This window comes from Pterocles gutturalis, unplaced genomic scaffold (assembly GCF_000699245.1).
Source record: "Pterocles gutturalis isolate BGI_N339 unplaced genomic scaffold, ASM69924v1 scaffold25059, whole genome shotgun sequence".
Taxonomy (NCBI): domain Eukaryota; kingdom Metazoa; phylum Chordata; class Aves; order Pterocliformes; family Pteroclidae; genus Pterocles; species Pterocles gutturalis.
Genome location: NW_010131378.1, coordinates 25,069 through 47,833, shown reverse-complemented (window position 1 = coordinate 47,833; position 22,765 = coordinate 25,069). Strand labels below are relative to the sequence as shown.

The 22,765-nt window shown below is 40.6% G+C and overlaps 1 protein-coding gene across 1 annotated transcript in view; it reads left to right on the top strand.

Annotated features, from left to right (window-relative positions):
* Nucleotides 1-586: 586 nt before the first annotated feature.
* The window catches only part of LOC104466991 (transcription factor IIIB 90 kDa subunit-like), a gene marked incomplete at both ends in the record, with an annotated part of 29,116 nt that continues 6,937 nt past the window's right edge, over nt 587-22,765 (top strand). The window contains one exon of the mRNA XM_010080594.1: nt 587-667. Coding sequence (XP_010078896.1) covers nt 587-667 — 81 coding nt within the window. The remainder of the gene's footprint in view (nt 668-22,765) is intronic.

Below are 22,765 nucleotides of genomic sequence, written 5' to 3'. Positions count from 1 at the left end.
TAGTTTATGCTAATTTACAACTCAGACTTATTTTAGTCTCCAGCCTTTCAGAGTGTAAATGTCGCAGTTTTTGTAGCCTAAGCGGCACTGTGTGTGCCTAATGTTAAACTGAAGTTATTTTAAAGTAAATGTTATGTCTGTAGTAGGCAACACAGCCCTTATTGAATGCTAAACATATTTTATGTTCTGTAGTGCCAGTAATTAGCTATTAAAATTCTGTATTGAATATTCTTCAGACAAAAAATATTAACTAAGCAATTATTTCAGCATTCACTTTAAGAAATATTTTACAATATTGATTTTCATGGTCTGCCTGGAATAGGGGTTGTGACATTTTTATACTTTCTTTGGAGCTGAGATTGGGAGGGTTTATGGAGCCGTGTAGTTCTTATGGTATCCCAAGGAAGAAATAAATTGCACAGGATTTGTACTCAATGTCTTCAGCCCTTCAAGCACTTTTGTAATGCTGTAATTTGACATAAATTACACAGATACTGAATATAGTGGCACAATAAGTTTCCTTTTAATATTTTAATTCAGTTATTGCATCTGACGTGCCTGTCTCTTTTTTTTTTTTTTTAAATAGGTGCAGGCAAAACACCGACTTTAGGAGGAGGATTCCACGCCAATCTGGGAAAGGAGTCACGAGCACAAACTCTACAGAATGGTACTTGAAAGCTTTAGTTTTGATAGGATTTTTTTTTCATTAATATGGTTGATTACAATTAATTTTTGGTTTTGAATGTGACCTCAAAACCTTGGCAGACCACTCGTTAGTCAGTAGATAAGTCTGCCTAGTGCTGATTTTACATTGTGCTCTCATTTGGTTGTTATACCTGATTTATGAGGTCAGGTAGCTGTCTGACAAAGGGTAATGGCACCTGACAGTACTATCATAGTTTAAAAGGGTTTTTTCAAGGTTGACATGCCCATTAGACCTTTTTATTATCTGTTAACCTGTTGTGGCTTTTTATTTTATCAGTTTTCAGGGTTCTTCAAATGCTTTATGCGTGTTTATTTTTAAGTGTAGTTGTTCAAATGCTTTTGTTTTTATGCAGTGTATGTGTAAGATAAGGCATCTATTTATGCACACTTCATAGTAATCATGTGCTTAATGTGTGACTGTTGAACAGAGAGGGAAAAATGGAAAGAAGATTTTAGTGTCCAGAGAATATTTAAATAAATATTCATATGGTATACATTTTAATTGAGATCTACATAATCTACACACTCTTTAAAGAGAGTGAATAAAACCAGCTTTTATTCCAGAAACAGAATGGTCTTCTAGTTTAAATTGCTGTTTCTCATATCAATGGACAGGAGTTGTCATTTTTTGGCTAATTAATACTCTTGTCTCATGACTCTTGGAGATGACAGATGATCGTCTGTCATATCAAAGACTCAGAAGCTGACATGTAATTGATTCACCAAGGGACGTAGATGGGCTTTACTGATACGATGCTCATTTTGGGATGATATTTTAGATAAAGGTATTTTCCTAAATTAAAGTCTTATACTTTGAAGAAACACAGAAAATCTTGGCTGATATTATGGCTGTATAGGTATACAAAGGATAAGGTTGATCTGATATTATGTCTCCATAGGTATAGGAAGGTTAAGATTGATCTATGTTATTGGAATATAGCCAGATTGCTTTACTCAGCATTATTCAGCTGATTTATGTACAGATTGTTTCATACACAGAATGTTTTATTTGGTTGTACTTAACAGTATTGAGCTCTGCTTGTTTGCCAGAGTAGAGCTCACACTTTATGAGAGCTAGTTCCAGTTTCAGGTCTGAAGTTATTATCTTACGAGTTTGAAAAATGCCTGTATAAAGTGTAACCTGTATAAGCAGTGGAATAAAACCACGAGAATACCTTTTACAGTTAGTGAATTTTGTCTTTGGATGAAAGCACTTTAATCAAAACTGTAATTTTGTACAAGCATTTGAAAAATAAATTGGCTTTTTGTGCATAAGGACTGGCCAGTTCCTTGTCTTTAATTGTAGAAAAGTAAAATGCTGATGGGAGAAAATGCTGTCCTTTTACTTCTTGAAGTGTTTGAATCCTTCAAAAGCCCTTTTAGTTATGTTGAAAGGTAATCACAATTAAAGACAGTGTAGGCGTTTTTCTGGAATCTAAACATGGCTTCTTTCTTGGATGAGTGTTTGCTGGGGAATATGTCTGAGCATCTTCCGTCCCCACAGCTTTTGTGCGTGGGGCCCCCCCTAATCACACACAATGATTCTGACTTGGCTAAAGAATATCAGCATCATATACAAGAAATCATAGTTGCTTTAAAAGAAATTATCTCCCAAACAGTTTTGAAACAAGAAAATAATTAGTGTTTTTACCTATACCTGTCTGAGGTTCTTTATGACTTTTCTTCTCTTTTTTGTGGCTATAAGAAAAAGGCATTTGATCTTTTTCTGTAGCCAACCTGCATTTGTCATGCTGCCAGTCTGTCTCTGGGAAAGTTCTTTTCAATGAGCTAAGTGATGTTCTTGCTCAGTCCCAGGCATGACAACAGCAGCTGATATTTCAGGTAGAGCAATTGGTGTTTGAAAGGCTTTTATTTCTGCTGCTGTATAATGAGCTAGTTGTCTGCTGAATTTAATCACACTTTGAGCTTTGCATAGTTTTTAATTGCAAATTGAGCTGTGGCAGTGAACTTACAAAATCTCACCCTGTCACTGTGTGCCCGTGATCATGACTCTCTTTTTTTTTGGTGAAATTACATTAATATCCGTTGTGTTTAGACTTGAAATTGTAGCAGAGTAAATGAACTTACTGTATATATAATTTTAAAGAAAAAGTATTGAGTGAAACTGAAGGGCACTGATAGTTGACCGTATTAAAAATGAACAGTTATCATCGGAGCGCTATGCTGTCTGATTGGAAAAAATGCTGAGCTATTTATTTATTTGCTGGTACTACTACGTTTGCGTTTCCAAAGTTAACTGAGTTGCAAATGAGCTGCTGAAATGAGGTCCCCTTGGGATGCTGGTGCAGCACAGCTTGTGAGCAAGCTTCAGGAGACCTGGAATAGGAGACCTGCAACTGACTGATGGCCCTTGTGCCAAGGCTGCGTGCTGCCTTCAGCACGGTAAGCACTCGATTTTTCTACATGGTGCTCCGTACAGGCTATTGCTGAAGGGAAGAACCAGATTCTCTGGAAAGCAGAGATGGGCAGCGGAGCCCAAATCGCTCTGGAGGTGGTCCCCAGTGCATTGGAGAGCAGCTGAGAGCGTGCGTGTGTGGTCTGAGAGCGCTGGCAGGTCTCGCTCTGTGCCTGGTCTCCTTGCCAGCAACCTGCAGGTTTGACATGATGCAGGGAAAAGTCCAGCAACGGAGCAAGGACTTGTTGTTTCTTAAAAAACAACAACCTCCCTCTGCTTTCCCTTCCTTCCCCCATGTAGTTTGGGCCAAATTCTTCCTTGCTGTAATGTCTGTCTCTTCAGGGGAGGTGGAAGAGGGGTGGTCTGGGCTCACTGTCTCTTATTTAATCACTACCAAAGCAGCTGGGGTTGGCTGAACATATGATGCTGCTATTTTTTGAGGCTTGTAATTAAAGGATGTTTAGAATTAGATGAAAAACAGTTTTTCATTAGAATACCTAATGTAATAATTTTACAGATTTTTTTTTCCCCTCCATTCTAAAGTGAAGAAACGCAGAAGAAAAATTTCACAACATCTGCTCAACAGTTCTGACTTTTCTACAAAAACATGATTTTGTGCACTGGTGTTTTCATATATCGACATATATGTATGCACTCTAAACAGAGCCCTGGGCTAATGCTGAAGGTTTTATAGCTTCTAGGTTCATGTAGGAATGCCTGATACACAGAACTAGTCTCCCTTATCACACATGACTTTGCTGTAGGTTTCCTCGCTATTTATAACGGGGTGGTGCTTGGCAGTTCATCCTCTCTGCCTTTCTTTGCTGAACCAGCTGATGCTTGTGGGTGTTTGTTTGGGAACTGGCTGCTTACAGAAACTGGAGTCTTGTTTACACTTGTTAAAATATTTATGCAGGAAAGACCTAATACTGTTGTATTTGTTCATAATCAGTTTGGTTTTCAGTGTTCAGCGCTGTGCTAACGGAGCGTGCTAAGCTCCACAAGTTCAACAAGCCCAGGTCCACAGAATGGTTTGTGTCTGTTCATACAGAGCTCGTTTTTGTAGCAAAAACTTGCACGTCTGTGAGATGATGTGAAGAGGTGTTTCAGCTTTGTTTTAAAGGATTTGACAAAATAGCCAAACAGTCCTGTTTTTTGTGAGAAAGAGGAGTTATGAATAAAAGACTAGCTCAGAGAGGGAAGCCTTCGACAAGACTTCTTCCTCTGTTATCAGAGCCTCTTGGAATTACTACAGCATTGCCCAACTTTGTGGTTGATTACAGGTCTGAAATGCAGAGTTCTGTCTCTTTAAATCTCATTTTACAGCTCTGCGCTGCATTACATAATCTCTCTAAATAGCTGGTTTATTCTTGTTTCCTTGCAGGCAGTCTGCTCTCACTATATCCGTGTCAGAGTCGTTGTTACAAGGGAGTTCTTGACTTGGAGCTCTGATACGTTCAATAGTCTTCAGTGGCCAAAAAGAAAAGGGAGAGGGAAAGGAAGGTCAATGGCATGATTATAACTTGAAAGCTTCAGTTGCAGATATTCAAATTTGGTTTAAACTAAGTTTGGAGATTGCAGCTGCATCTAGCTTAATCCAATTTCTGAACTGATGTGCTATGTTTTTAATCATTTCTTTAAATGAATGTGTGTTTTCCCTCAGTCTTCTTAAATACCAAAACATAGCTACCAGTATTTTAATGCTAAGTGGGAAGGCATTTCTGAAGATGTTCTCTAATGCATTTTTGACTATTTACATTTAAATTATTTGCTTAATTCTTTAGCCTTTGTTGTCATCATTAATTTCAGAGCTGGTTTATTACAAGTGATTATAGAGGGCTCTACTTGCTGCCAGAACTATACGGTGTGAATTAGACCAGGACAATATATTATACACGTAAAGAAGTATCCAAAGAAGAGGAACAGAGAACACTATTCAACAAAACTGAAACAACAAGAGAGGAGAAAATAGTAGAATCCCAGAATTATTTAGATTGGAAGGGACCTCCTGAGGTCCACAAAGTGGTGGCTTTGAAGTTGCATTAAGCTGCTCAGGGCCTAGTGCAGCTGAGCTTTGGGTATCCCCAAGGAAGGATTTGATACAGTCTCCCCAAACAACCTGTTCTCTAATGCTTGACCACCCTCACTGTGAAGAATTTTTTCCTTGTATATAGTCAGAACTTATTTTGATGAAATGTGCCTCTTGCCTCTTGTCCTTTTGCTGTGCATCTCTGACATTTCTGGCTCCATTTTCTTTATAACCTCCCACTGAGTAGCTGAAGAGACCAATGAGACTTCCCCCTTAGCTTTCTTGTCTTAAGACTGAGCAAATTCAGCTCTCAGCCTCATGCCATGTGCTCCAGTTTCCTAATCATTTTAGCGTCTCTCTGCTGGACTTCCTCCAATGTGTCAATGCCTTGTCTTGTGCAGAGGAGTCCTGAACTGGACAAAGTACTCTAAATATAGTCTCACAATTGCTGAACAGGGGATAATAATCACTTCCCTTGACCTGCTGGCTACAGTTTTAACAATGCAGCTCCAGGATGCAGTTAGCCTTCATCACTGCAATTGGGTGCTGCTGGGTCATGCTCATCTTTTTGTCCATGAGGAATCTAGAGCCCTTTCTGCAAAGCTACTCCTAGCCAAGCAGTCCCCAGCCTACATTGTTGCCCTGTAGTTTGCCCAGGTGCAAAAAATCCTCCCATCTCCCCCTTGAGTTAGTACCCCATTGGGTTTTCTCTTGTTATCTTTTAAACTAACCATTGCTTCAAGTTCTCCTTTTCTGGATTTGTCTTGTATCCTCCGGAATTTCTTTACGCAATAAGGCTTTGAAAGACTTCCTCTTCTAGCCAGACCATTGCTTTGGTTTTACGCTCTTTGATCTTCCTACTGCATTGTCCCTCATGAGTCCTTTGTTGTCATTAACTTCTGTGTCATTAATTTCCTTCATCTTCCCATTTCTCATTTGATGTGTTAACTTTCTCCATCTTTTCTCGAAGGAGGATAAGGGGCATCTTCCCCTTTTCATTTGGGATGATCTTGCATGTTTTTTGTGTGTGGGTTTTAAAATTTTGTTTGTTTGTTTGTTTGTTTCAAGTGCAGCCTTTTCCTTTGGTAGACTCCTTTATTCTCAATCTACCTCTTCCATCTAGTCCCATGTCATGGCTTGAGCTAGGGTGGGATTCAGCTGGCAAAGTTTAGATGTCTGTGTGAGTTCATCATCCTGAACTACTTTCAGGGTCTCTGCATAGAGGCAGACAGATTTAGGGTGTGATTAATTTAATCTGAAAGGAAGTCAAATGACTCATTCTCTTAAGTGTCTGTTCCTCTCACTGAAAGGAAGTCTAGATTGACTAAGCTCAGATGCTCATCTCTGAAGATAAGGGTGATACATCCTAGCTTTGGTTTCTGTGTTTATCTCCTTATTGACACAAATTTAAGATGGCCAAAACTGAACTACTGAATCGCATCCTACTGCTCTGCCCTTTTGCATGTTAACAAGTTCAAGCTTCCTTTGAGACGACTCACAGCTTTCCCTCCTCGGTCTTGTAGATCCATCCTCTCCGGCATCTGCTAAAACATGGATGTGTCCTAGCCATAACACTCGCATATTTATTTCTTGCACAAGTGTCTCTTGATTTTCGTTGCTCTTCCTCTGTGATCAGAACATGCTCCAGAGGCAGGAAAGCAGAAAAGCTGTGATCTGGGATGTTAAATCTTTGGTACCTTAACATCTTCATCAAAGAATTTAGAAGGGAATGTTACTTTCCCAACCTGTTTGCCCTTTCACATTTGTGGTGACTGTTACTTATCACGTAACAGTTCAACAGGGAACTTTTCTGGTGTTACTGGGAAGTTGTGTTTGTGTTCCAGCTTGCTGGACCTCTTTTCATTCTGAGGCTTCCTTGAGGGTCAGTAAGTATGGGCTTTCCCCAGTCCTCCACTTTGATGCAGGCTCTGGTAAGTCACAGAAGCAAAAACCACAGCTCAGATGCTGGAGTCTCTGATGGCCAACTTTTGAGGTGTCTCAATACTTACACACCTTTCTCAGAACTTCATCTTTCAGGGTTTGCAGGCAGCTTCAGTAATCAGCAAAGACTTGAAGAGACATACAAGCCATTTATTTTAGAAAAACAAACAAACAACCATCAGAGGCAGAAAATCCACTCTTTTAGGTACCATAAGTTATTCTAAGAATTTGGATAAAAGCAGCAGAAGAATGTCTTTTCCTGCATAGTTTCCCTGTTACTGTTGGGGACCCATGGAGTTTGACTCAGAGGCATCTGAGGAAGCTGGAATCCTTCTGGTACTGCAGCTTCTCCTTCAGCACATGGAGAATCTTGTCTTTCTCAGATGGCTGATGAGACCCTGTGCTTCATGATCTCCGGTTATCTTTGTTAAAAGACCAGTCAAGTTCATCAGCTGATCTGGGACGAACTTTTAGTTATGCATGGATTAATTAGTTCCTGCTTGAGTTCACATTTGAAAATCTTTGTTGTCTTAAGCCTTGACCATCTTTGTGTTTCAATAGGTAATGATGAATAAAGTATGTGTCTCAGAGATGCGTTTGATGCGCTGATTGTCCTTACAGTGACAGTATTAGAGAGGAAGAATACACATATCCTTTAATGAGGTCTGTTCTGTTTCTAACAAAGAGGGTCTGTGATCCTTTAAAGAGTAGAGGATCTGCTGGAGGTAATGTAATGGTAGGATTTTGCCAGGAGATTGATGGACGACTTGAAACTTTGAGCACAGCATCCCACCCAGCTGAAATATGCGAGTCAAGCTTTGCTGGTCTTCCTTATTCTGTTCCTGTGTTTGCTTAGCCAGAAAAGGGAAGAATTAAAAAAGGCAATTATAATATTCCTTGGAGGTGTTGGTTCAGTCTGTGTGTGGACTCGGGACAATCTCTGTTGTTACTTTTTCTTTTGATTTTGAAGGTTGGCATTGAAGTTGGAAAAAATTGAACTCTTAATCAAATGAGTTAACAGATGACTTCTGTTGTCTTAACCAATAACAAAAAATATTTGCATGTTCAGCTGCTTTGAATTGGCTTGTTTGTGACTTTGGAGTTAAAGGCGTCTTTCAGGATTCCTTTGCTCTGTCTCCTCTCCTGTCTCTGGTCTGTCTCTTAGTTTATTAGTTGGCTGTGGGCAAGAAAACTGTTGTGCCAGGGAAGCACAGATCTCTGCTTCATTTTGACAAACAAAAGGAGAAATGCCATCTAAAATTCTACACACTTGTGAAATTTCTTGGCTATTAAAGTTTTGGCCTCTTGTATCTTAAAATTTCTCCCTGTTAACTTTGACAATTTCTGTGAGACATAGAGTAGGACAATATATGTCACATCTGTGGAATTCACTGACTGAGATTTATCTCCTTACAGCCTTGTGTAGGTAATTGGAACCTGTCATTTCTCTTGAGGGGAATTCTTTACTTGAAGACAGTTTACCTACCGGGCTAATGTTTTTTAAAACATTCACTTTTTATAGTGCCATTCACAAGTGTAACTTGGATATTAATAGGTCTGTCTTCCTTCTGGTACAGTGTGGCAGAAAATAGGCAACTGCCTCTCTCCTCCTTCCTCCCCCCTGTAGTGATGTCTGTAAAATTCTGTGCTAGTAATCTGCCTTTTCTAAGAAGCTTCTGAATTAAACCATTTTCGCTTTGGAAGGTTGTTAGACAACCTTAAAATGTAGTTCAGGTAACATAGCTTTGGTTTAAACTCCATGTAGCTGCTGCTCTCTTTTTGGTAATGGAAAATATGTGTGCTACGTACATGGCATGGGACTGTCTTTTAAACATTCAAACTGTGAGGTTTGAAGTGTTTGTGTCATTTCACAGGCACTATGGTTCAAAACCCGAGAGGAAAAATGTTGTTGCTTTTTAATGCCATGTTCTCTGAAAGCGCCTAGTTCCTTTTTCATGTGTTGAAAGTGCCTTCTTGTTTTGCTCCATGAAATAAATTGGAGAGCTGGTGATGCAACAGTGCAGGGAAGCATTCTCTTAGCCTGAGGGTCTGCAAGTATGATTTGCTGGTAGAGCTATTGCAGTTTTCTTGAAAGACAGCTTTTCTCAAATAATGGCCGTAGCGTTAAACTTCTGGACCCTCTTTAGGATTAACAAATAACAGAAAAAATTCAGTGCGTGTATACACCGTTTTTAAAAGGAAGACTGTGATTTATTTGCTTGTATTCTTGCAGACACCCTTGCTCTCATTTCACCTGCACTTTGCCGCTGGACACGAGTTAGCTGTTATCCCAAGCTGCTTTCATCTCGTCGTGGCTGATAGTCTTGGAGGAACCAGCACGCATCTGTTAGTGTGGGATACAGGTGGCATCAGCTCAAGCATGCCTGCAAAACGATGTGCAGGCACATTGTATTCCTGTCGTAGGGCTGTAACAACTCCTGCCCTGGCACATCTGGCACAGTATCGCACAGACACCCAGAGGTGACGAGAGAGCAGTATCCGAGCAGCGCACGCGGTGTGCTTCTCCACAACTTTACCACCTTGTTCCATGTGCAGAAGCGCAGGTGTAGCTTTGATCATCCTTGTTGCCTTCCCTCTTGTGTGATGTGTCCTCTCAGGTGGACAAGAACTGCTGTTGCATGCACGGCTCCTGCTCAATGCCATTGCTCCAGCAGCCTTTCTCAGGCAAATACAGTACACTGGTGGAAAACCCAAAGGTAAATGTAGGTATTAAATACAAATGAACAGAAACTACAGGGTTCTGTTCCAGGTACAAAATGTGTGTTCAGTGGGAGGGTCCTGTGTCCAATACAGCCACGCTGCTCTGCTGAGCACGTGTATCAGCAGACTGACCTGTGTCAAACCTCCTGCTCAAAAAAATAGACCAACAAAAAACTCAAAACCAAACCTTGGTCCCAGCCTGAAGCAGAACAACTCTGTGCACAAATGCAAGTTATTTTTAACCTGTATGATTGCTGTGCTGGGATTTGCTGTGTTCCCGGTAGGTAGGTAGTTCTGTCAGCCCATAGAGCTGACCTGCTCTGGTGTGCGGGTGGGAACGAGGTGTGTGAAGGGTCGGGAACTCCTTTGAGTGGTATTCCATCAGAGGCCTTCACCTCATAGAGCTGCAACTCTGGAGTCCAGTTCCACAATAAGCATCTCTAACAGCAAAGCCAGTTTGATCCCAGCCTGTCCCATCCCTCCGCTGCCCTTTTCCATTCCCCTCTTCCAAATGTGCTGGGCATTAGCTTGGGCAACGTGTCAGTTTACCAGGGCAGTGAAAAGATTTGGGTTTCAGAAGCAAAATAAAAGAATAAAAATACCCCCCTTTTTTTTTTAATTTTCCTGTTTCCCTTTGATCATTTCACTCCTCCACATGCCACCACAGAGTGGAGGAAGGAATGGATGCTGTAGAGATGAGCAGGAGCCTTTTAAACCAGCTTTGCAGCAGGAGCTGCTGAATGCAGGGCTGCGTTGTGAGCTGCTCTCTCATTGTTTTTAGTTTTTCTTTTTTTTTAACATATATTTATAACCCACTGTCCTGTTACGTTGAGTCCTGCACAGTCAGAGTGAAGGGAGGTGTTTTCTGGGTTTTTGGCCTGACTCAGTATGAGTGGGAAGCTTTTTAGAAATGTTCTGTTCATTGACTGCTGCTAGCAGATGGATGCTCTCTGCCTGCAGTGCCTCAGGCCTTTATATCTTCCATTTTCTTCCTCTCCCTCCTCCCAGCACACACCCTGGAGTGTGCAGGCTGTGCTAATTTAGTCACAACTTAAAAAGGAGTGATGAAGAAGAAATGCTCAACTCTAATAGAATTCTCGTTGCTCGCAACGTCTGAAGGGAGTACTTTTTCATTTCAGGATCTCTCAGGATTTTTCCAGCAACGTGTATTAGATGTTCTGTGATAACTGCGCTGGAACGGCAGTAAAATTCTTGATTCATTAGGACCAAAATGCTAATTCTGTTTATATATTAATCAAGTCATATTATACAGCATACATGACATCCAGTTTGATTTTTCAAGTGATTTTAATAACCTAGGCTTGGGTGTTACTGAGGTGGCCTTTCCATCTGTACGAACTATAAATCAAACCTTTAAACAAACAGTTCACTAACCTAGGATGTTGAAACATTTGAACCATTTGAACCAATGACTGAATTTTACTAAACTGACTGTTGCTATGTCGAGAGGTTTCACCACTTACTGGTAGAAGTTGTCTGATGCTAGCTCTGAGGAGTTTTATTTTTTTGACAGAATCACAAAATGTTACTATTTACTGATAGAAACTGCATGTATTTTTTAACTGAAAAAATTCCAAACTGTACACAACTAGGATTAAAATCTGTTCTTCTATGCTGATTACCATGCCTTAATTTAGGGGATGTCTTAAAAATATTGTAGAGCTATGATCACCAGGTGGTGCTGTTACACACTGCTTGAAACACTTTTTGAAAATAAGTTTAAATTTTGCCATTGTCATAGTTATTCAACTGTAATTTCCTGGGAGGAGCAGTGAGAAAGATAATTTCTTTCTTTAATCATGTCTTTAACATAGAGCTTTTCCTGAAAATTTTGGATTTGCTCTTCTGTTAGCTGCTCAGAGTAGAATTTCCCACACATGGTTTATGATGATCTCTGATGTAAAAATGTGGGATGCTCAGGAGGTTGAAATCTGGGTGTGTGGGACCATACCTGGGCTGTAGCCTGTGTGATTCCTTCTGGGGCAGTGAGTTCATGAAGGCTTTCATTAAGTCATGAGGGAGGACAACATGCAGGTACTACTGCAGGTTTTATCACAGGTGGAAAAATGAAGAGTGATGTCTCCTCGTAAGCTGGACATAACCTGTTTCCTGAATTACATTTAATTTAACCTTGCGAATTCTGAAGGGCAAGAACTCCAGCCTGCTCTGGAAGGAGGCTCCTTCCAAAAAATCAAAACCCAAACCAGGCTCCTAATAGCTGGCTTCTTTTTAATGTCTTCAATAAATGTAATGCTCTCCCTCTTACTTAGAAAAAGACCTTTAGATCATACATATAAAATAAAGTAATTTTTCGCCTCTACGGCTGTTTAGTAATTAGAGTTGTAAAGAAAGTTGCTTTTTCCCTAAGGCTTTACAGAACTGTCTATTTATGGATAAACTGTGGAATGAGAAATCATGAGTTTAAAGTTGTAAACTTTGCCTTTTAATAAAGGTTCCCCCCCCTTTGTACTCAAATAATTGAATAATTTTGAACAATAAAGACAACTAAGTACTAGTCTGCGTACCATGTGGGCAGAAATGAAGTTCGTTCAGTAATTGCGGGAGGGGGCAGGAGTTGTCAAATGCACACCTCTCCTGAAGGCGTTTCTGGGGCTGTCATTTTACATGTAACTTGCTACACTGAGAAGTAACACTTGACAAATGAATTATATTGTTTCCTACACAGTTAATTTTTTTAGCATTGTTTTCTAATAGAAATTCTAAGCAAATGACACTTATAAAGCAGAGACAGAAATGCAACATGGTCTCCTGGAACCCAGGCTCCGGGGTGAGTTTGGACTGCCAGCAAGGAGCTGGGCTCAGCACGCGTGAACCTGTTTTTGAGCGATGATGCTGTTTAGACCTACTCTGGATGTCAGCGGGAGGTGTGTTTGCTTGGCAATATTGTTTGAGATCCCGGATATGTACGTAGAAGTCTGGCTTTAATCACCTAGATTTAAAGCCTTCATGCTGTTGTAACAAAGCAATCCCAAACAAACACAGCATAAATTAAGTGAAAAGGTAATTGATAGCTTAGCTATTTCAAGTCAGTTCAGAGGCTTCCTGCATTCTCAGCCCAAAAGAGGCTTCTCTTTAAGTTTGAACAACGGAAAAATCAAACATGGATCTTTCTTCAAAGAAGGGTCATCAGCACTGAATGCAACAAAACAAGGGGCTAATTATATTTAAATATGTGATCCCCTAAGAAACTATATTATGCTAATGAGCATATAAATGATTTAATAAAATCAATTAGGAATGGGATTTTTAGAAGAAAGCAGTATATTCTTCCTTTATGTGGTCTAAAACCACACAGTTGTTTGGTAGTACTTTTTGGATAGTATATTATGAAATGCATATTATTAAGAAAGCAGACTAGGATCACACCTCCAGTTTCTGGAGGTATACACGGAGCTGCTTTCATGTACAGGAATTAGACCCACATGTTCTTCTGTATGATTGTCATTCATTAGAGGAAATGTGTATGAATAATATCTACATTGCACCTTAGATATGCTATTTGATTGCTTTTATAAATCAATATTCAGGGAAGGCATTTCATGCATTTTTATAGTAGGAATCACAAACTTAGTATTGTTACAAAGGGAGCTGTATAAGGTTCAGTAGTTTGCTCTTTGCTTTATAGTCCATTTAGGATGAATTTCCAAGAATGGGTTGCTCTCTAGACACTGGTCATTAGGTCTGGTCTGAGGCGTGGGGTTTTTTTGTTTATTTTGTTTGTTGGTTTTTTTTTTTTTTTTTTTTTATGTCAGTGTCAAACATACTGAACCCAAAGGTCGCTTGTTTCCTGTCCTTGCAAAATTGGTGTATAAGACACAGCCATCTTTGATGTTCTTCCTTTTTAGAAAGCATCATACTGTCTTGCCTAAAAGGGAGATATAAACACTGCAAGAGTCTCTAGCCACACTCTCATGGGGTAACACAGGTGCTAAACCAGGGGTGCTCATCCATACCAGTCATCCTGGTACTTATTGTCAGGGTTTTGCAGGGCCACTTGGTGCAGAAAGGCATTTCTGGTTCCTTTGGGCACGTGTGCATGTACATGCAAGCTTATACAGATGCATAGAAATCCTCTTGCATGGGAAAAGGCACTTTCTAAATCAGGTTAGGAGTTTGTTGTCTTTGCTCATGGAATATGTGTACTGCATGTTTTGAGGGAGTAAATGGACAGCTAGAAAATCCTGTTTCCAAACTCTTTGTAGCATCTTAGACAAATCAGAGGAGTTGCCTGTTGCTGAAGTGCTCTCAAGGCTTGCTTCTGCACTTCTTGCCTGTGCTTGTTTCACTTCCCTTCCTTGCTCTGGCTGATGCCTGTAGAAAGCTGCCTGTTTTTTCTTTTTTCCTTCGTTTGTGGCTCAGCACAAAATCTGAAGAGCATTGGGAGCTGGTGCAGTGGGTGGTGCTGGGATGGATGGGGGATGTCAGATTTCCCCTTTCAACTGTCTCTCTGGTAACTTAATCCTCAGATATTTTACCTGATTTTTTTTATTAAAGAAGAAGATTTCTTCAAATAATAAAAAAATCAGGAAAATGCTTTTATAAAATAACAGTGATGAAAAGTACAGCCCCAGCTGCTTGAGTTGTACTCGATCTTCAGGCTGATCTTTTTGTGTATTCTCTCCTGTTTCTTACCCTACGTTTGCTGTGAAGACAAGAAAACAGACTTTAAATGAAAAAGCAGTAAATCAGTAATAATTCGTAGTTTATAATTCACTCCTCTCTTAACTACCAGCCTTCATTTTAAATGTGAGATGAATCCTCGGTATTTGCTAGTCCAAATCCATCCTTGTTTCTGAAGGTGAGCACAGCTATCTTCCTGTCGTCAGCAAATCGGCATCTGTAAATGAGGGAGATTTTAGAGGGGTTGCCTGATTATTCTGAGCCCCATGCAGCTTGCCAAATCCAAGCAGGTGTTATGTTTGCTTACGTCGCTAGCTGCGAAAGCTCTGTGAGCTCAGGGAAACAGCTAGAAATAAAATTATTGAATGTCAGCTGAAATCTTGTAAGTGATTTCATAGCAGTACTAATGTAGGTGAATAGCTTTGCAAATACAGTCCTTTTCCACCTGAAAAAAATGTATTTCTGTATCTAAAGGCTTCTTTCTTTTGGGGGGTGGGAGGTGGGGAAGTAATCCGACATTTTCATCTGCATGAAATCTTTGTTTTTAAGCTTAAATACATGGAAAATAATTTACTGTGATACTGTGGGGAAATGAGTATCTTGAGACTATTCTACTAATCTCAAAGTAGATTTAGAAACTATGGTTCCTAACATGCACTAGGAAAAAAAATAGTGCTTCTGGTGCAAGCTGAATCAGTCCTTGAGCGTGTCAAGAAAGAATACCACTTTTCAAGTGATTTTTGGACCAAATCCAGGGTGCTTGTGAGGTGACGTTTGTTGTCTGAGTGGTCTGTGTTGTTCCAGCTGGCCCTATACTAAAAGTTAACTCTTGCTTGCTGCCAGCTTCTTTCTTGAGAGTAAATGGTTATCTGTAGCTTTGGTCAAAATAAAGTTGTTAGACATCCTGTGGATCACAGGCGTTCTTGATCCATGGTGAGTCTACCATCCACTGATGGCAGATTGTCTCCTCAAGGGTAGTTTGCACCCTATTTCCAATCCTGGAGAACTGGAAATAGAAATAATGTTATTTCTGAAGGATTACAGTGGTGCTCATGTGCTCTTCTTACCATTCACGAGACAGTTTTCCTACTGTATGTGTGGGTAGTTTTGTTTTTCCACCAACTCTGCTCTTTATGTTTTGATCTGACATATACAACAAATTTCATTCCAAGATCATTGCAGAATTTGATTCCAGCTTTAAGAAGAAAAGGGAACTTGATGTTGATCAAGGTCTTTAACACAGAGAAATAAAGCTTTGAGGTTGTTTTGGATTTCTGAGAAACATTGATTTATTGTGCCAGGAAATTCAAGTTGTGGGATTACAGTGACAGTGAATATTAAATACCAAATATTTTTTAGGAGATAAACATGACCATGAGAGAGTGCAAGTGGTGACGTGGAAACAAAAATCAAGTTCTTCAAAGAGTACATTTGGAGTGGTTTGTCTCCTCTGCATCTTGCAGTAGAGGTGAAGATCTGCCACCTGCCTCCGTGGTTCAGCGTGGAGAACCGTGTGTGGTTTTTCGTCTCCTCCAGACGTACTTGCTCACTATTAAGCAAAGAAGAGGGATCCTTATGTCAGGTACCCGTTCCCGATTTAGCCTGTGGGAAGCATGAAAGGGAGACAACATAATACAGCCACTTGGAACAAAATGTTGTTGATGTTTGAGTGCTGCGATTTCAAAACGATAAGAGGCACAGTTACCAGCAGCTAAAACCACAACTGATTCGGGGCCCTCAGAAATGTTCGGTTGTGCCAAGTTCAGCTTCGCATATATAGAAGCATGGGTTTCAATAGGAGTTGAATACTTACGATAGTTAAAGCCGTATTAAACAAAGCAGCACCCGTGCTTCTGTTAGAGGATGACGTAGTAGGATGGTGTTTGACCATACAGAAATGTAAACTTCAGCGTGTCCTGTCACTGTTGGAGCTGCTGGAGCCGTGGATACGTGGACGTAACGTCATCTTGCACAAAGCTAGGCGGAATTTCATCTGCCTGTCCACGTTTCCTAACACTCCAGAGTAAAATACAAAAAGTAGGAAGGAGGAAGGGCCAGACTGTAGTTGTTTTGTGGAGGAAAAGCGTGGTCCTTGAGGGTGGTTAACGTAGCAGTAGAACTTCTGAGGCCTTCAGTGAGGAGCGGCTTGTAGCACGAACAGGTCTGAGGCAGGCAGCCGACTGCAGTGTTTGGTTATTCTTGCGGGTCTTAAAAGAGGTCAGTAAATAGAATTTACTCTATGGACTCTACCAAAGCAATATGTTAGTTAGGTTCAAGGTGGTGCTGATGTTAAGCGATTCCTTAGGGCACCTTCCTTGATTGCAGCTTCACAAAGTCAAAGAGGACGACAGTAAAAATTCACTTTGGTGTTTACAGCACCCGCCTAATTGAAATTCCAAGGCAGGTAGTGTTTTACAGCCAACTTATTTAAAAGAGAAAAAAAGATTATTTCCAAACATTGTCACTAATCAGAAAAATGCTATGAAGTTGAGACCTATCTGTAGTCAGACAACATTAAATCCAGATAGATCATTCTCACAACTGGTGTAAGAACTGTTTCTGCGGTAGGCTGAATCAGTATTCTTCCTTTTGTTGAACGTCAGCATCTCCTCTGTAGGAGCGGTGACAGTATCAGGGGAGAAGAAGCCACGTCTCCTTTAATGAGATCCATTAGGTTGCTGCGTAGCAATCATCACATAAATCCACGGATTTCTGTTTAAGTCTTTAGTCAGTGTGTTCTCTGGTAGCTATTTTTCACCATGCCATATTACCTAGGGGAAAATGAATTAATAATGCATCTGGTCTTGGATATGTATGTTTAATGGATGATCTCACATCCTATCTTGGAGTCATACTGCACAGAAAAAAAGACCTGTTGTAATTGATCTTTGAGGTTTAGCATATAAAGAACAGAAAAATGTAATTGTGCTTACCTGAAATTTTCTTTAACTACTAAGGACTGGCACACTGGAGGCAAGTGGAAGTTGGTATCTAAAGATTTGGTTATGGACAAAATTTCTCAGACTTTGTTACATGAACAAGTGTTGGGTATTTTGGTGGGGTTTTTTTAATGTGTGGGTTTTTTTCTTAACTTCTCCCAAAGTGTTGTTAATACAATATTTAATTTAGGAAAACTAGAATGGAATGGTGACTAGGGAGAAAAAAAAATCAGGAGGCAGGAGCTTGAGTGGGTGGATCTTTGCTGTACAGGTCAGGTTGGTCTGTCTGATGGACATTGGGTCTGAATTGTTCTGCTGCTGAACTGAACTGTGAGCAGGCTGGAAGGCTGCTGTACTGAGACAGCAGAGACGGCTACTTGGGGAGGAAAGGGTGAGGGGATTTTTTCCCCTGTACATTCAGAATACAGAATGATTCTCTCATGCAAAGCAGCCCCTCTCTTAAGCTTTACAGTTTTGCAGAAGCATAAGATCTTACTATAACCTAGTAAATCATCCTAGCCCGTAATTTCTTATATGGGTTCACTCCATATCATGCATTTTTCTTGTGTTTTGCCCTTCCTGGATTCATATGTTCCAAGCAGTGGGGACTTCCACCAGTTCCCTTGGGAAACTGTTACGAGATCCAGTGAGTTGTGTTGCAAGTTCCCGTTAACATGGTACTTAACATTTTCCTTTAGTTTCACATTACTAGTCTCAGGCTTGAACTCATGCTTGTATCTATGATTTAAACTTCCATTGTCTTTCATAAATCTAGTGATCCTCTGCTCTTCTCTTAACAAATCATGTTTGGTAATTTGGTGAAGGCCACAAGTTCAATCTCTGTGTCTTTAAACACCCACCCCATACCCCCTCCCACGCTCTCCACCTTTAATTCTGGAGTGATTAGCGTTCCTGAGGAGGAGAACAAAGTCTAGTGAGAATTCCTTCTTCCCAGAAAAGCTGCTGATGGCATCCCATCTGTAAGGAGTAGCCTCATATAAATGGGAGAGATCACATACATACAGATCAGTATTATTCAGAGATGTCAAATATTTTCCAAGAGGGCCGTGTTGGCTCTGCAGAAATACATAGATGGCATTGCAACTTTAATTCTTTACTGGAACAGTCTGTACATCTGTCTTACATAAATGTTATTGTTTAAAGAAATACAAGGCTGTTCCTGAAATACGTGCATTCTCTCTTTAAACATAAATCCTTTCAACAGCAAGCCGAAGCAGATAGCACAGGAGACTGGCTCGATAAATAGCATCACTGATTCACTGCATTGTTTAGCTGAGATGCGTGGCAACCTTCACTTATTTTTAGTTTAAAAAAGAAGGAAAAGCAAAAATTGAGGCTGAAGATCTGTCCGTAATTTCTTCCATCATCCACGGGCAGTACACAGATAAAATTATGAAGGGTGATTGTAGCTCTGATCTAACCAGGCCTTTTGTAGTGGTAAAGGAGAGCAGCCCCCTCAGATTCATGCTCCTCGCTTGTTATCTGTAGCTGATGGAGTCAGCTGCCGGGGACAAGCTCAGGGCAGAATTTCATTCTTTAGCTGCAGCCTGGATAAAGATTGATGGTCTCTTACCTAGCCGCCAGGTTCCTTATCCTTTCTGTATAAAGGAAGAAGTATTTGACCACTCTTGTCACCTTCATACAAAAATACCTTAAATAAGTATTAACCTAATACAATCTTTCTTGCTTTTGTAATGGCTCTGTGCCTTTCCCAGCTTGATTTCACTTCTTCTCTCTTTCTGCTTCCATTTTTAGGTCATGTTTTATCTCTTATCCCTTTGATATCTTTAATAACTGCGTCTTTTTCCTCACCCCTTCTCCCTGGAACCTTTTTCCCTTGATACCTTCTCACCATATTTTCATTTTTTGAGATGATTTAAGAAATTTGCCAATTAGTTGATATCTATGAAATTTTTACTTTTGGGATTACTGCGCCATTCATCTTCTTTGACCGTCAGTCGGGTAAGGTCTGGATGGTGACGGTGCATTTTGTTAGACTGGCAGAATTAGAGAAGGAAGAAAAGACAAAAAACCAAAAAAACCACACCAAAAACCTGAACCTAAAAGTAGCTTTGGTCTCACAGGCCTTTTTCAATCCTGAAGAAGCAGCAGCAGCAACCGTAAGTCAAGTACAGGTGGAGAGCAGAGCAGGTATTAGTCTCTGTCAGTGAGGTCTTTCCTGCCTGCACAGGCAGATGATGGAGAGTGGAAATAATTTACCACTAACAGCTGGATTTTGACAGAACAACTGGCGTGCAGAGGAGCAGGGCTGAACTCTAGGGGAGGAAAATTGTTGTGCATGTGCCTGAGGACAAGTAAATTCTCAGACGTGTTATAAAAGGTAAGTATTAAAAGGTGGACAAGGAAAGTAGGGAAGGTTCACAGAGATACACAGGAGCCTCTTGGCAGGAAAAGGGCAAGGCTGGACTGGCTGCTGTGGCAGGGAAGGTAGATTAAATAGGAAGATTTTTTTTTTAAATTTTTTAAACGATCTTAGTATGCATGACCTTAGCTAATAGTCACTGCAGTGCAGCTGAGGAGTGGTAATTGCTCAGCTGTGGTAAATCAATTACTTCTGCTCTTGTCCCTGTCCCCTTGGCCTCAGCGGCAGTTTGGGGCAGGGGATACCTTCAGCTCCTGCGTCCTCCTCGTCCATGTGAAGCACCTTGACTCCCAGGGCTCCTGCCTGCTTCTGTGGTGTTCCCAGGGCTCTGAAAAATGGCTCCTGTCAGTTTTCAGTCTTTGCCTTGCAAAGGCCCTGATCTGCAGGGAAGGCACTAGAACTTGCTGTCAGGGAGCAGGTAACGTGGCACTGATTTATATGCTGTTCACATCTGTAAAGTTTTCCATTGCAGTGATGGATCCTTTTGTGTTTAGTCTTCATTTTTATTTTCTTTTATAGATTTTGATAACTTTTACCAATAGGCAACAGATTTTTTTTTTTCTGATAATGTGCTGTATTCTTGAATTTTTCTAGCTGTGTAGATTGATGGCAGTTGCTTGTTAGTTAAATGCTTTCTGCTTTGTAGGTATGAAACAAGTTCTGATCTCTCTATGAATGTTAGAATTGTGGGGTTTAAAACTTTTAAAAAGTGATCTTTTCAAAACTGTCAGATTATGTCATAAGCAAAGTTTTTATTCTTGCAGTGATGCAGAAATGATTTTGGATGGTTGAAGGTAGTGCTTGGTTCAGTAACGCTGTGTGACAGCAGAAATGTTTCATTTCGTGTTGTGACAAGGGTAACAATTGGTAATTGATAAGTGTGGGGAAAAAAGCTTTACATATGTATATATATATGGAAAAATCTCTAAGAATAGCTGTCATTTAAAATGTAATTTAAAAAAAAAAATCACTGTCCAAACAAAACAGAGGAAGATTAAAGCAAAGCCTAGCTGATGGTGCTTTCAGAAGGAAATCTTGCATGCTCAAAAGCTACCACTACCTGAATGTTCTTGGTATCTTAAGTTTTTCTTTCTAATTCCCTTTATGTCACATAGGTAAGGACTATGCTACATTAATCATACATGTGCTCACAGTTCTTGCCAGTAGTGCAGCCTTCCAGCTGTTTCAACTTTGAGAGTAAAAAGCGTAGTTGTCAAAACTTCTGGAATTAAGAGAGTCCATATTTGCTTGCTTCCAAAGTTAATCTTAAATCACCTGAAGCATTCTAATATACAAACAACTAATGAACGTGTTAGCATTTGTTTAAACTGCGGTAAGTCAGGCGTTTCTGTAAGCACACTTGTATGAGAGGAGCGGCAGGGCTGGGAGCAGTAGCAGGGGAGCAGGGGGAGCGCAGGGATGGTGTGTACTTTCCTCTTTGACCCGTTTAGGCTCCAGTCTCACATTTGCTTTAAGTCGACCCACGTGTATGCTGCTGCTGACAGCACTTCTCCTTGCCCCAGCCGCATTCTGCCACCATTAGGGCTTGGGAGGCTGCTGCTTGTTGAGTTACATGGGGGAACTGGTCCAAATGAAAATTTAACTTTTTGTTGTTCGGGCTGACTTTTGGCAGAGCAAGTTCCCTCATCTGTGTCAGCTTGTGGCCACGTGAATGTCATGCCGGAGGTGGGAACACCGTTTGCAGCAACAGCTTGGGCTTTAACTTGACTTAAACAGTTGTGATCCAATACCTTCAGATACTACTGAATCAACAGACTGGGTTTTTGTTGTTTTTTTTTAATGTCAGCATTGTCTGTGGTTTTCCAAGCCTTGACACCAGAAGTGAAGTTCAGTAAGGACTTCATTAGCAAGAAGTTCTTTAGATGTATTAAAAAAGAAAAAAAAAGGCAAGGATAAGAAGCTAGCAAGCCACACTGTCTAAGGATGATGGGACAAGATTAGCAACAGGTGAGGTGCAGCCCATGAATAAACTGTATGGCTTCTAGTCTGTTGTTATTGAAGTGAGGGTAGCAGTTGGATGGATAATGGGAATGAAATGGCAGCAGTGGAAGCACCACCTGCGAGGGAAGCAGGATTCCAGGAACTGAATGCAAAAAGTCAGAGGAACCGCTTACGATGCCAGATTTTTCAGAGTGGGCAAGGCAAATTAATTCAAATGGCCTGTTGCTGTATATGCAAAGAGGCTGCCCATGTGGGAGTGGTAGCGTGTAATCAGGGAATGGAAAAAGTGCTTGTGGAGGGGGTGAGGGAAGTTACGTGGGCGCTTTGCGGGCTGCTTTGGCATTAATGGAATACAAGGGCCAATTTTGAGGGAATGAATACTTAAAGAAGTACAAATAAGTGCTGGGAAGAGATGTTAACAGCAGATTTTCTAGGTGAAAGAAAAGTAGCTTACTATCAAATATTTAAGAAGTGGTTGGAGTAGTGACCACTAACTGGATTTATAAGTCATTAATCTCAGAGATGCATGTTGGTTCTCTTTAGCTGAATGAATGGATGAGTGAATGAACATTTGACATGCAATGGAAAGGCTTTACCAGGAGAGATGGGGAGCTTGGTAGTTGGGGTGCTCTCATGGGAGGCAAAATGGATGGGTTGGATTGTTGTCAGCAGGCAGAGAAACTGAATACAGGTCTCTGTGCTGAGATAGTCTAGTTCCAGCCCTGAGAAGATAAAGTGGAGGCATCAGTCCTTTAGTAAACAGGTCTGGGTTAAGTCTTTTTTTATCTCACAAGGTTATTTTTAACAAGTATCGGTTTACTGCTGTGGTTTTCTGTGCATCCCCATGAACAGTTGTGCTGGTGCAGCTGGTGGAATATCACAGGGAATGGGCCAGGAACTGTTTTCCTCTGCTGAGATAACAGGAACAGAGCGTACCCAAAGCAGCTCTGCTGGGTGACACCGGCACAGGGATGCATCAGTTGGAC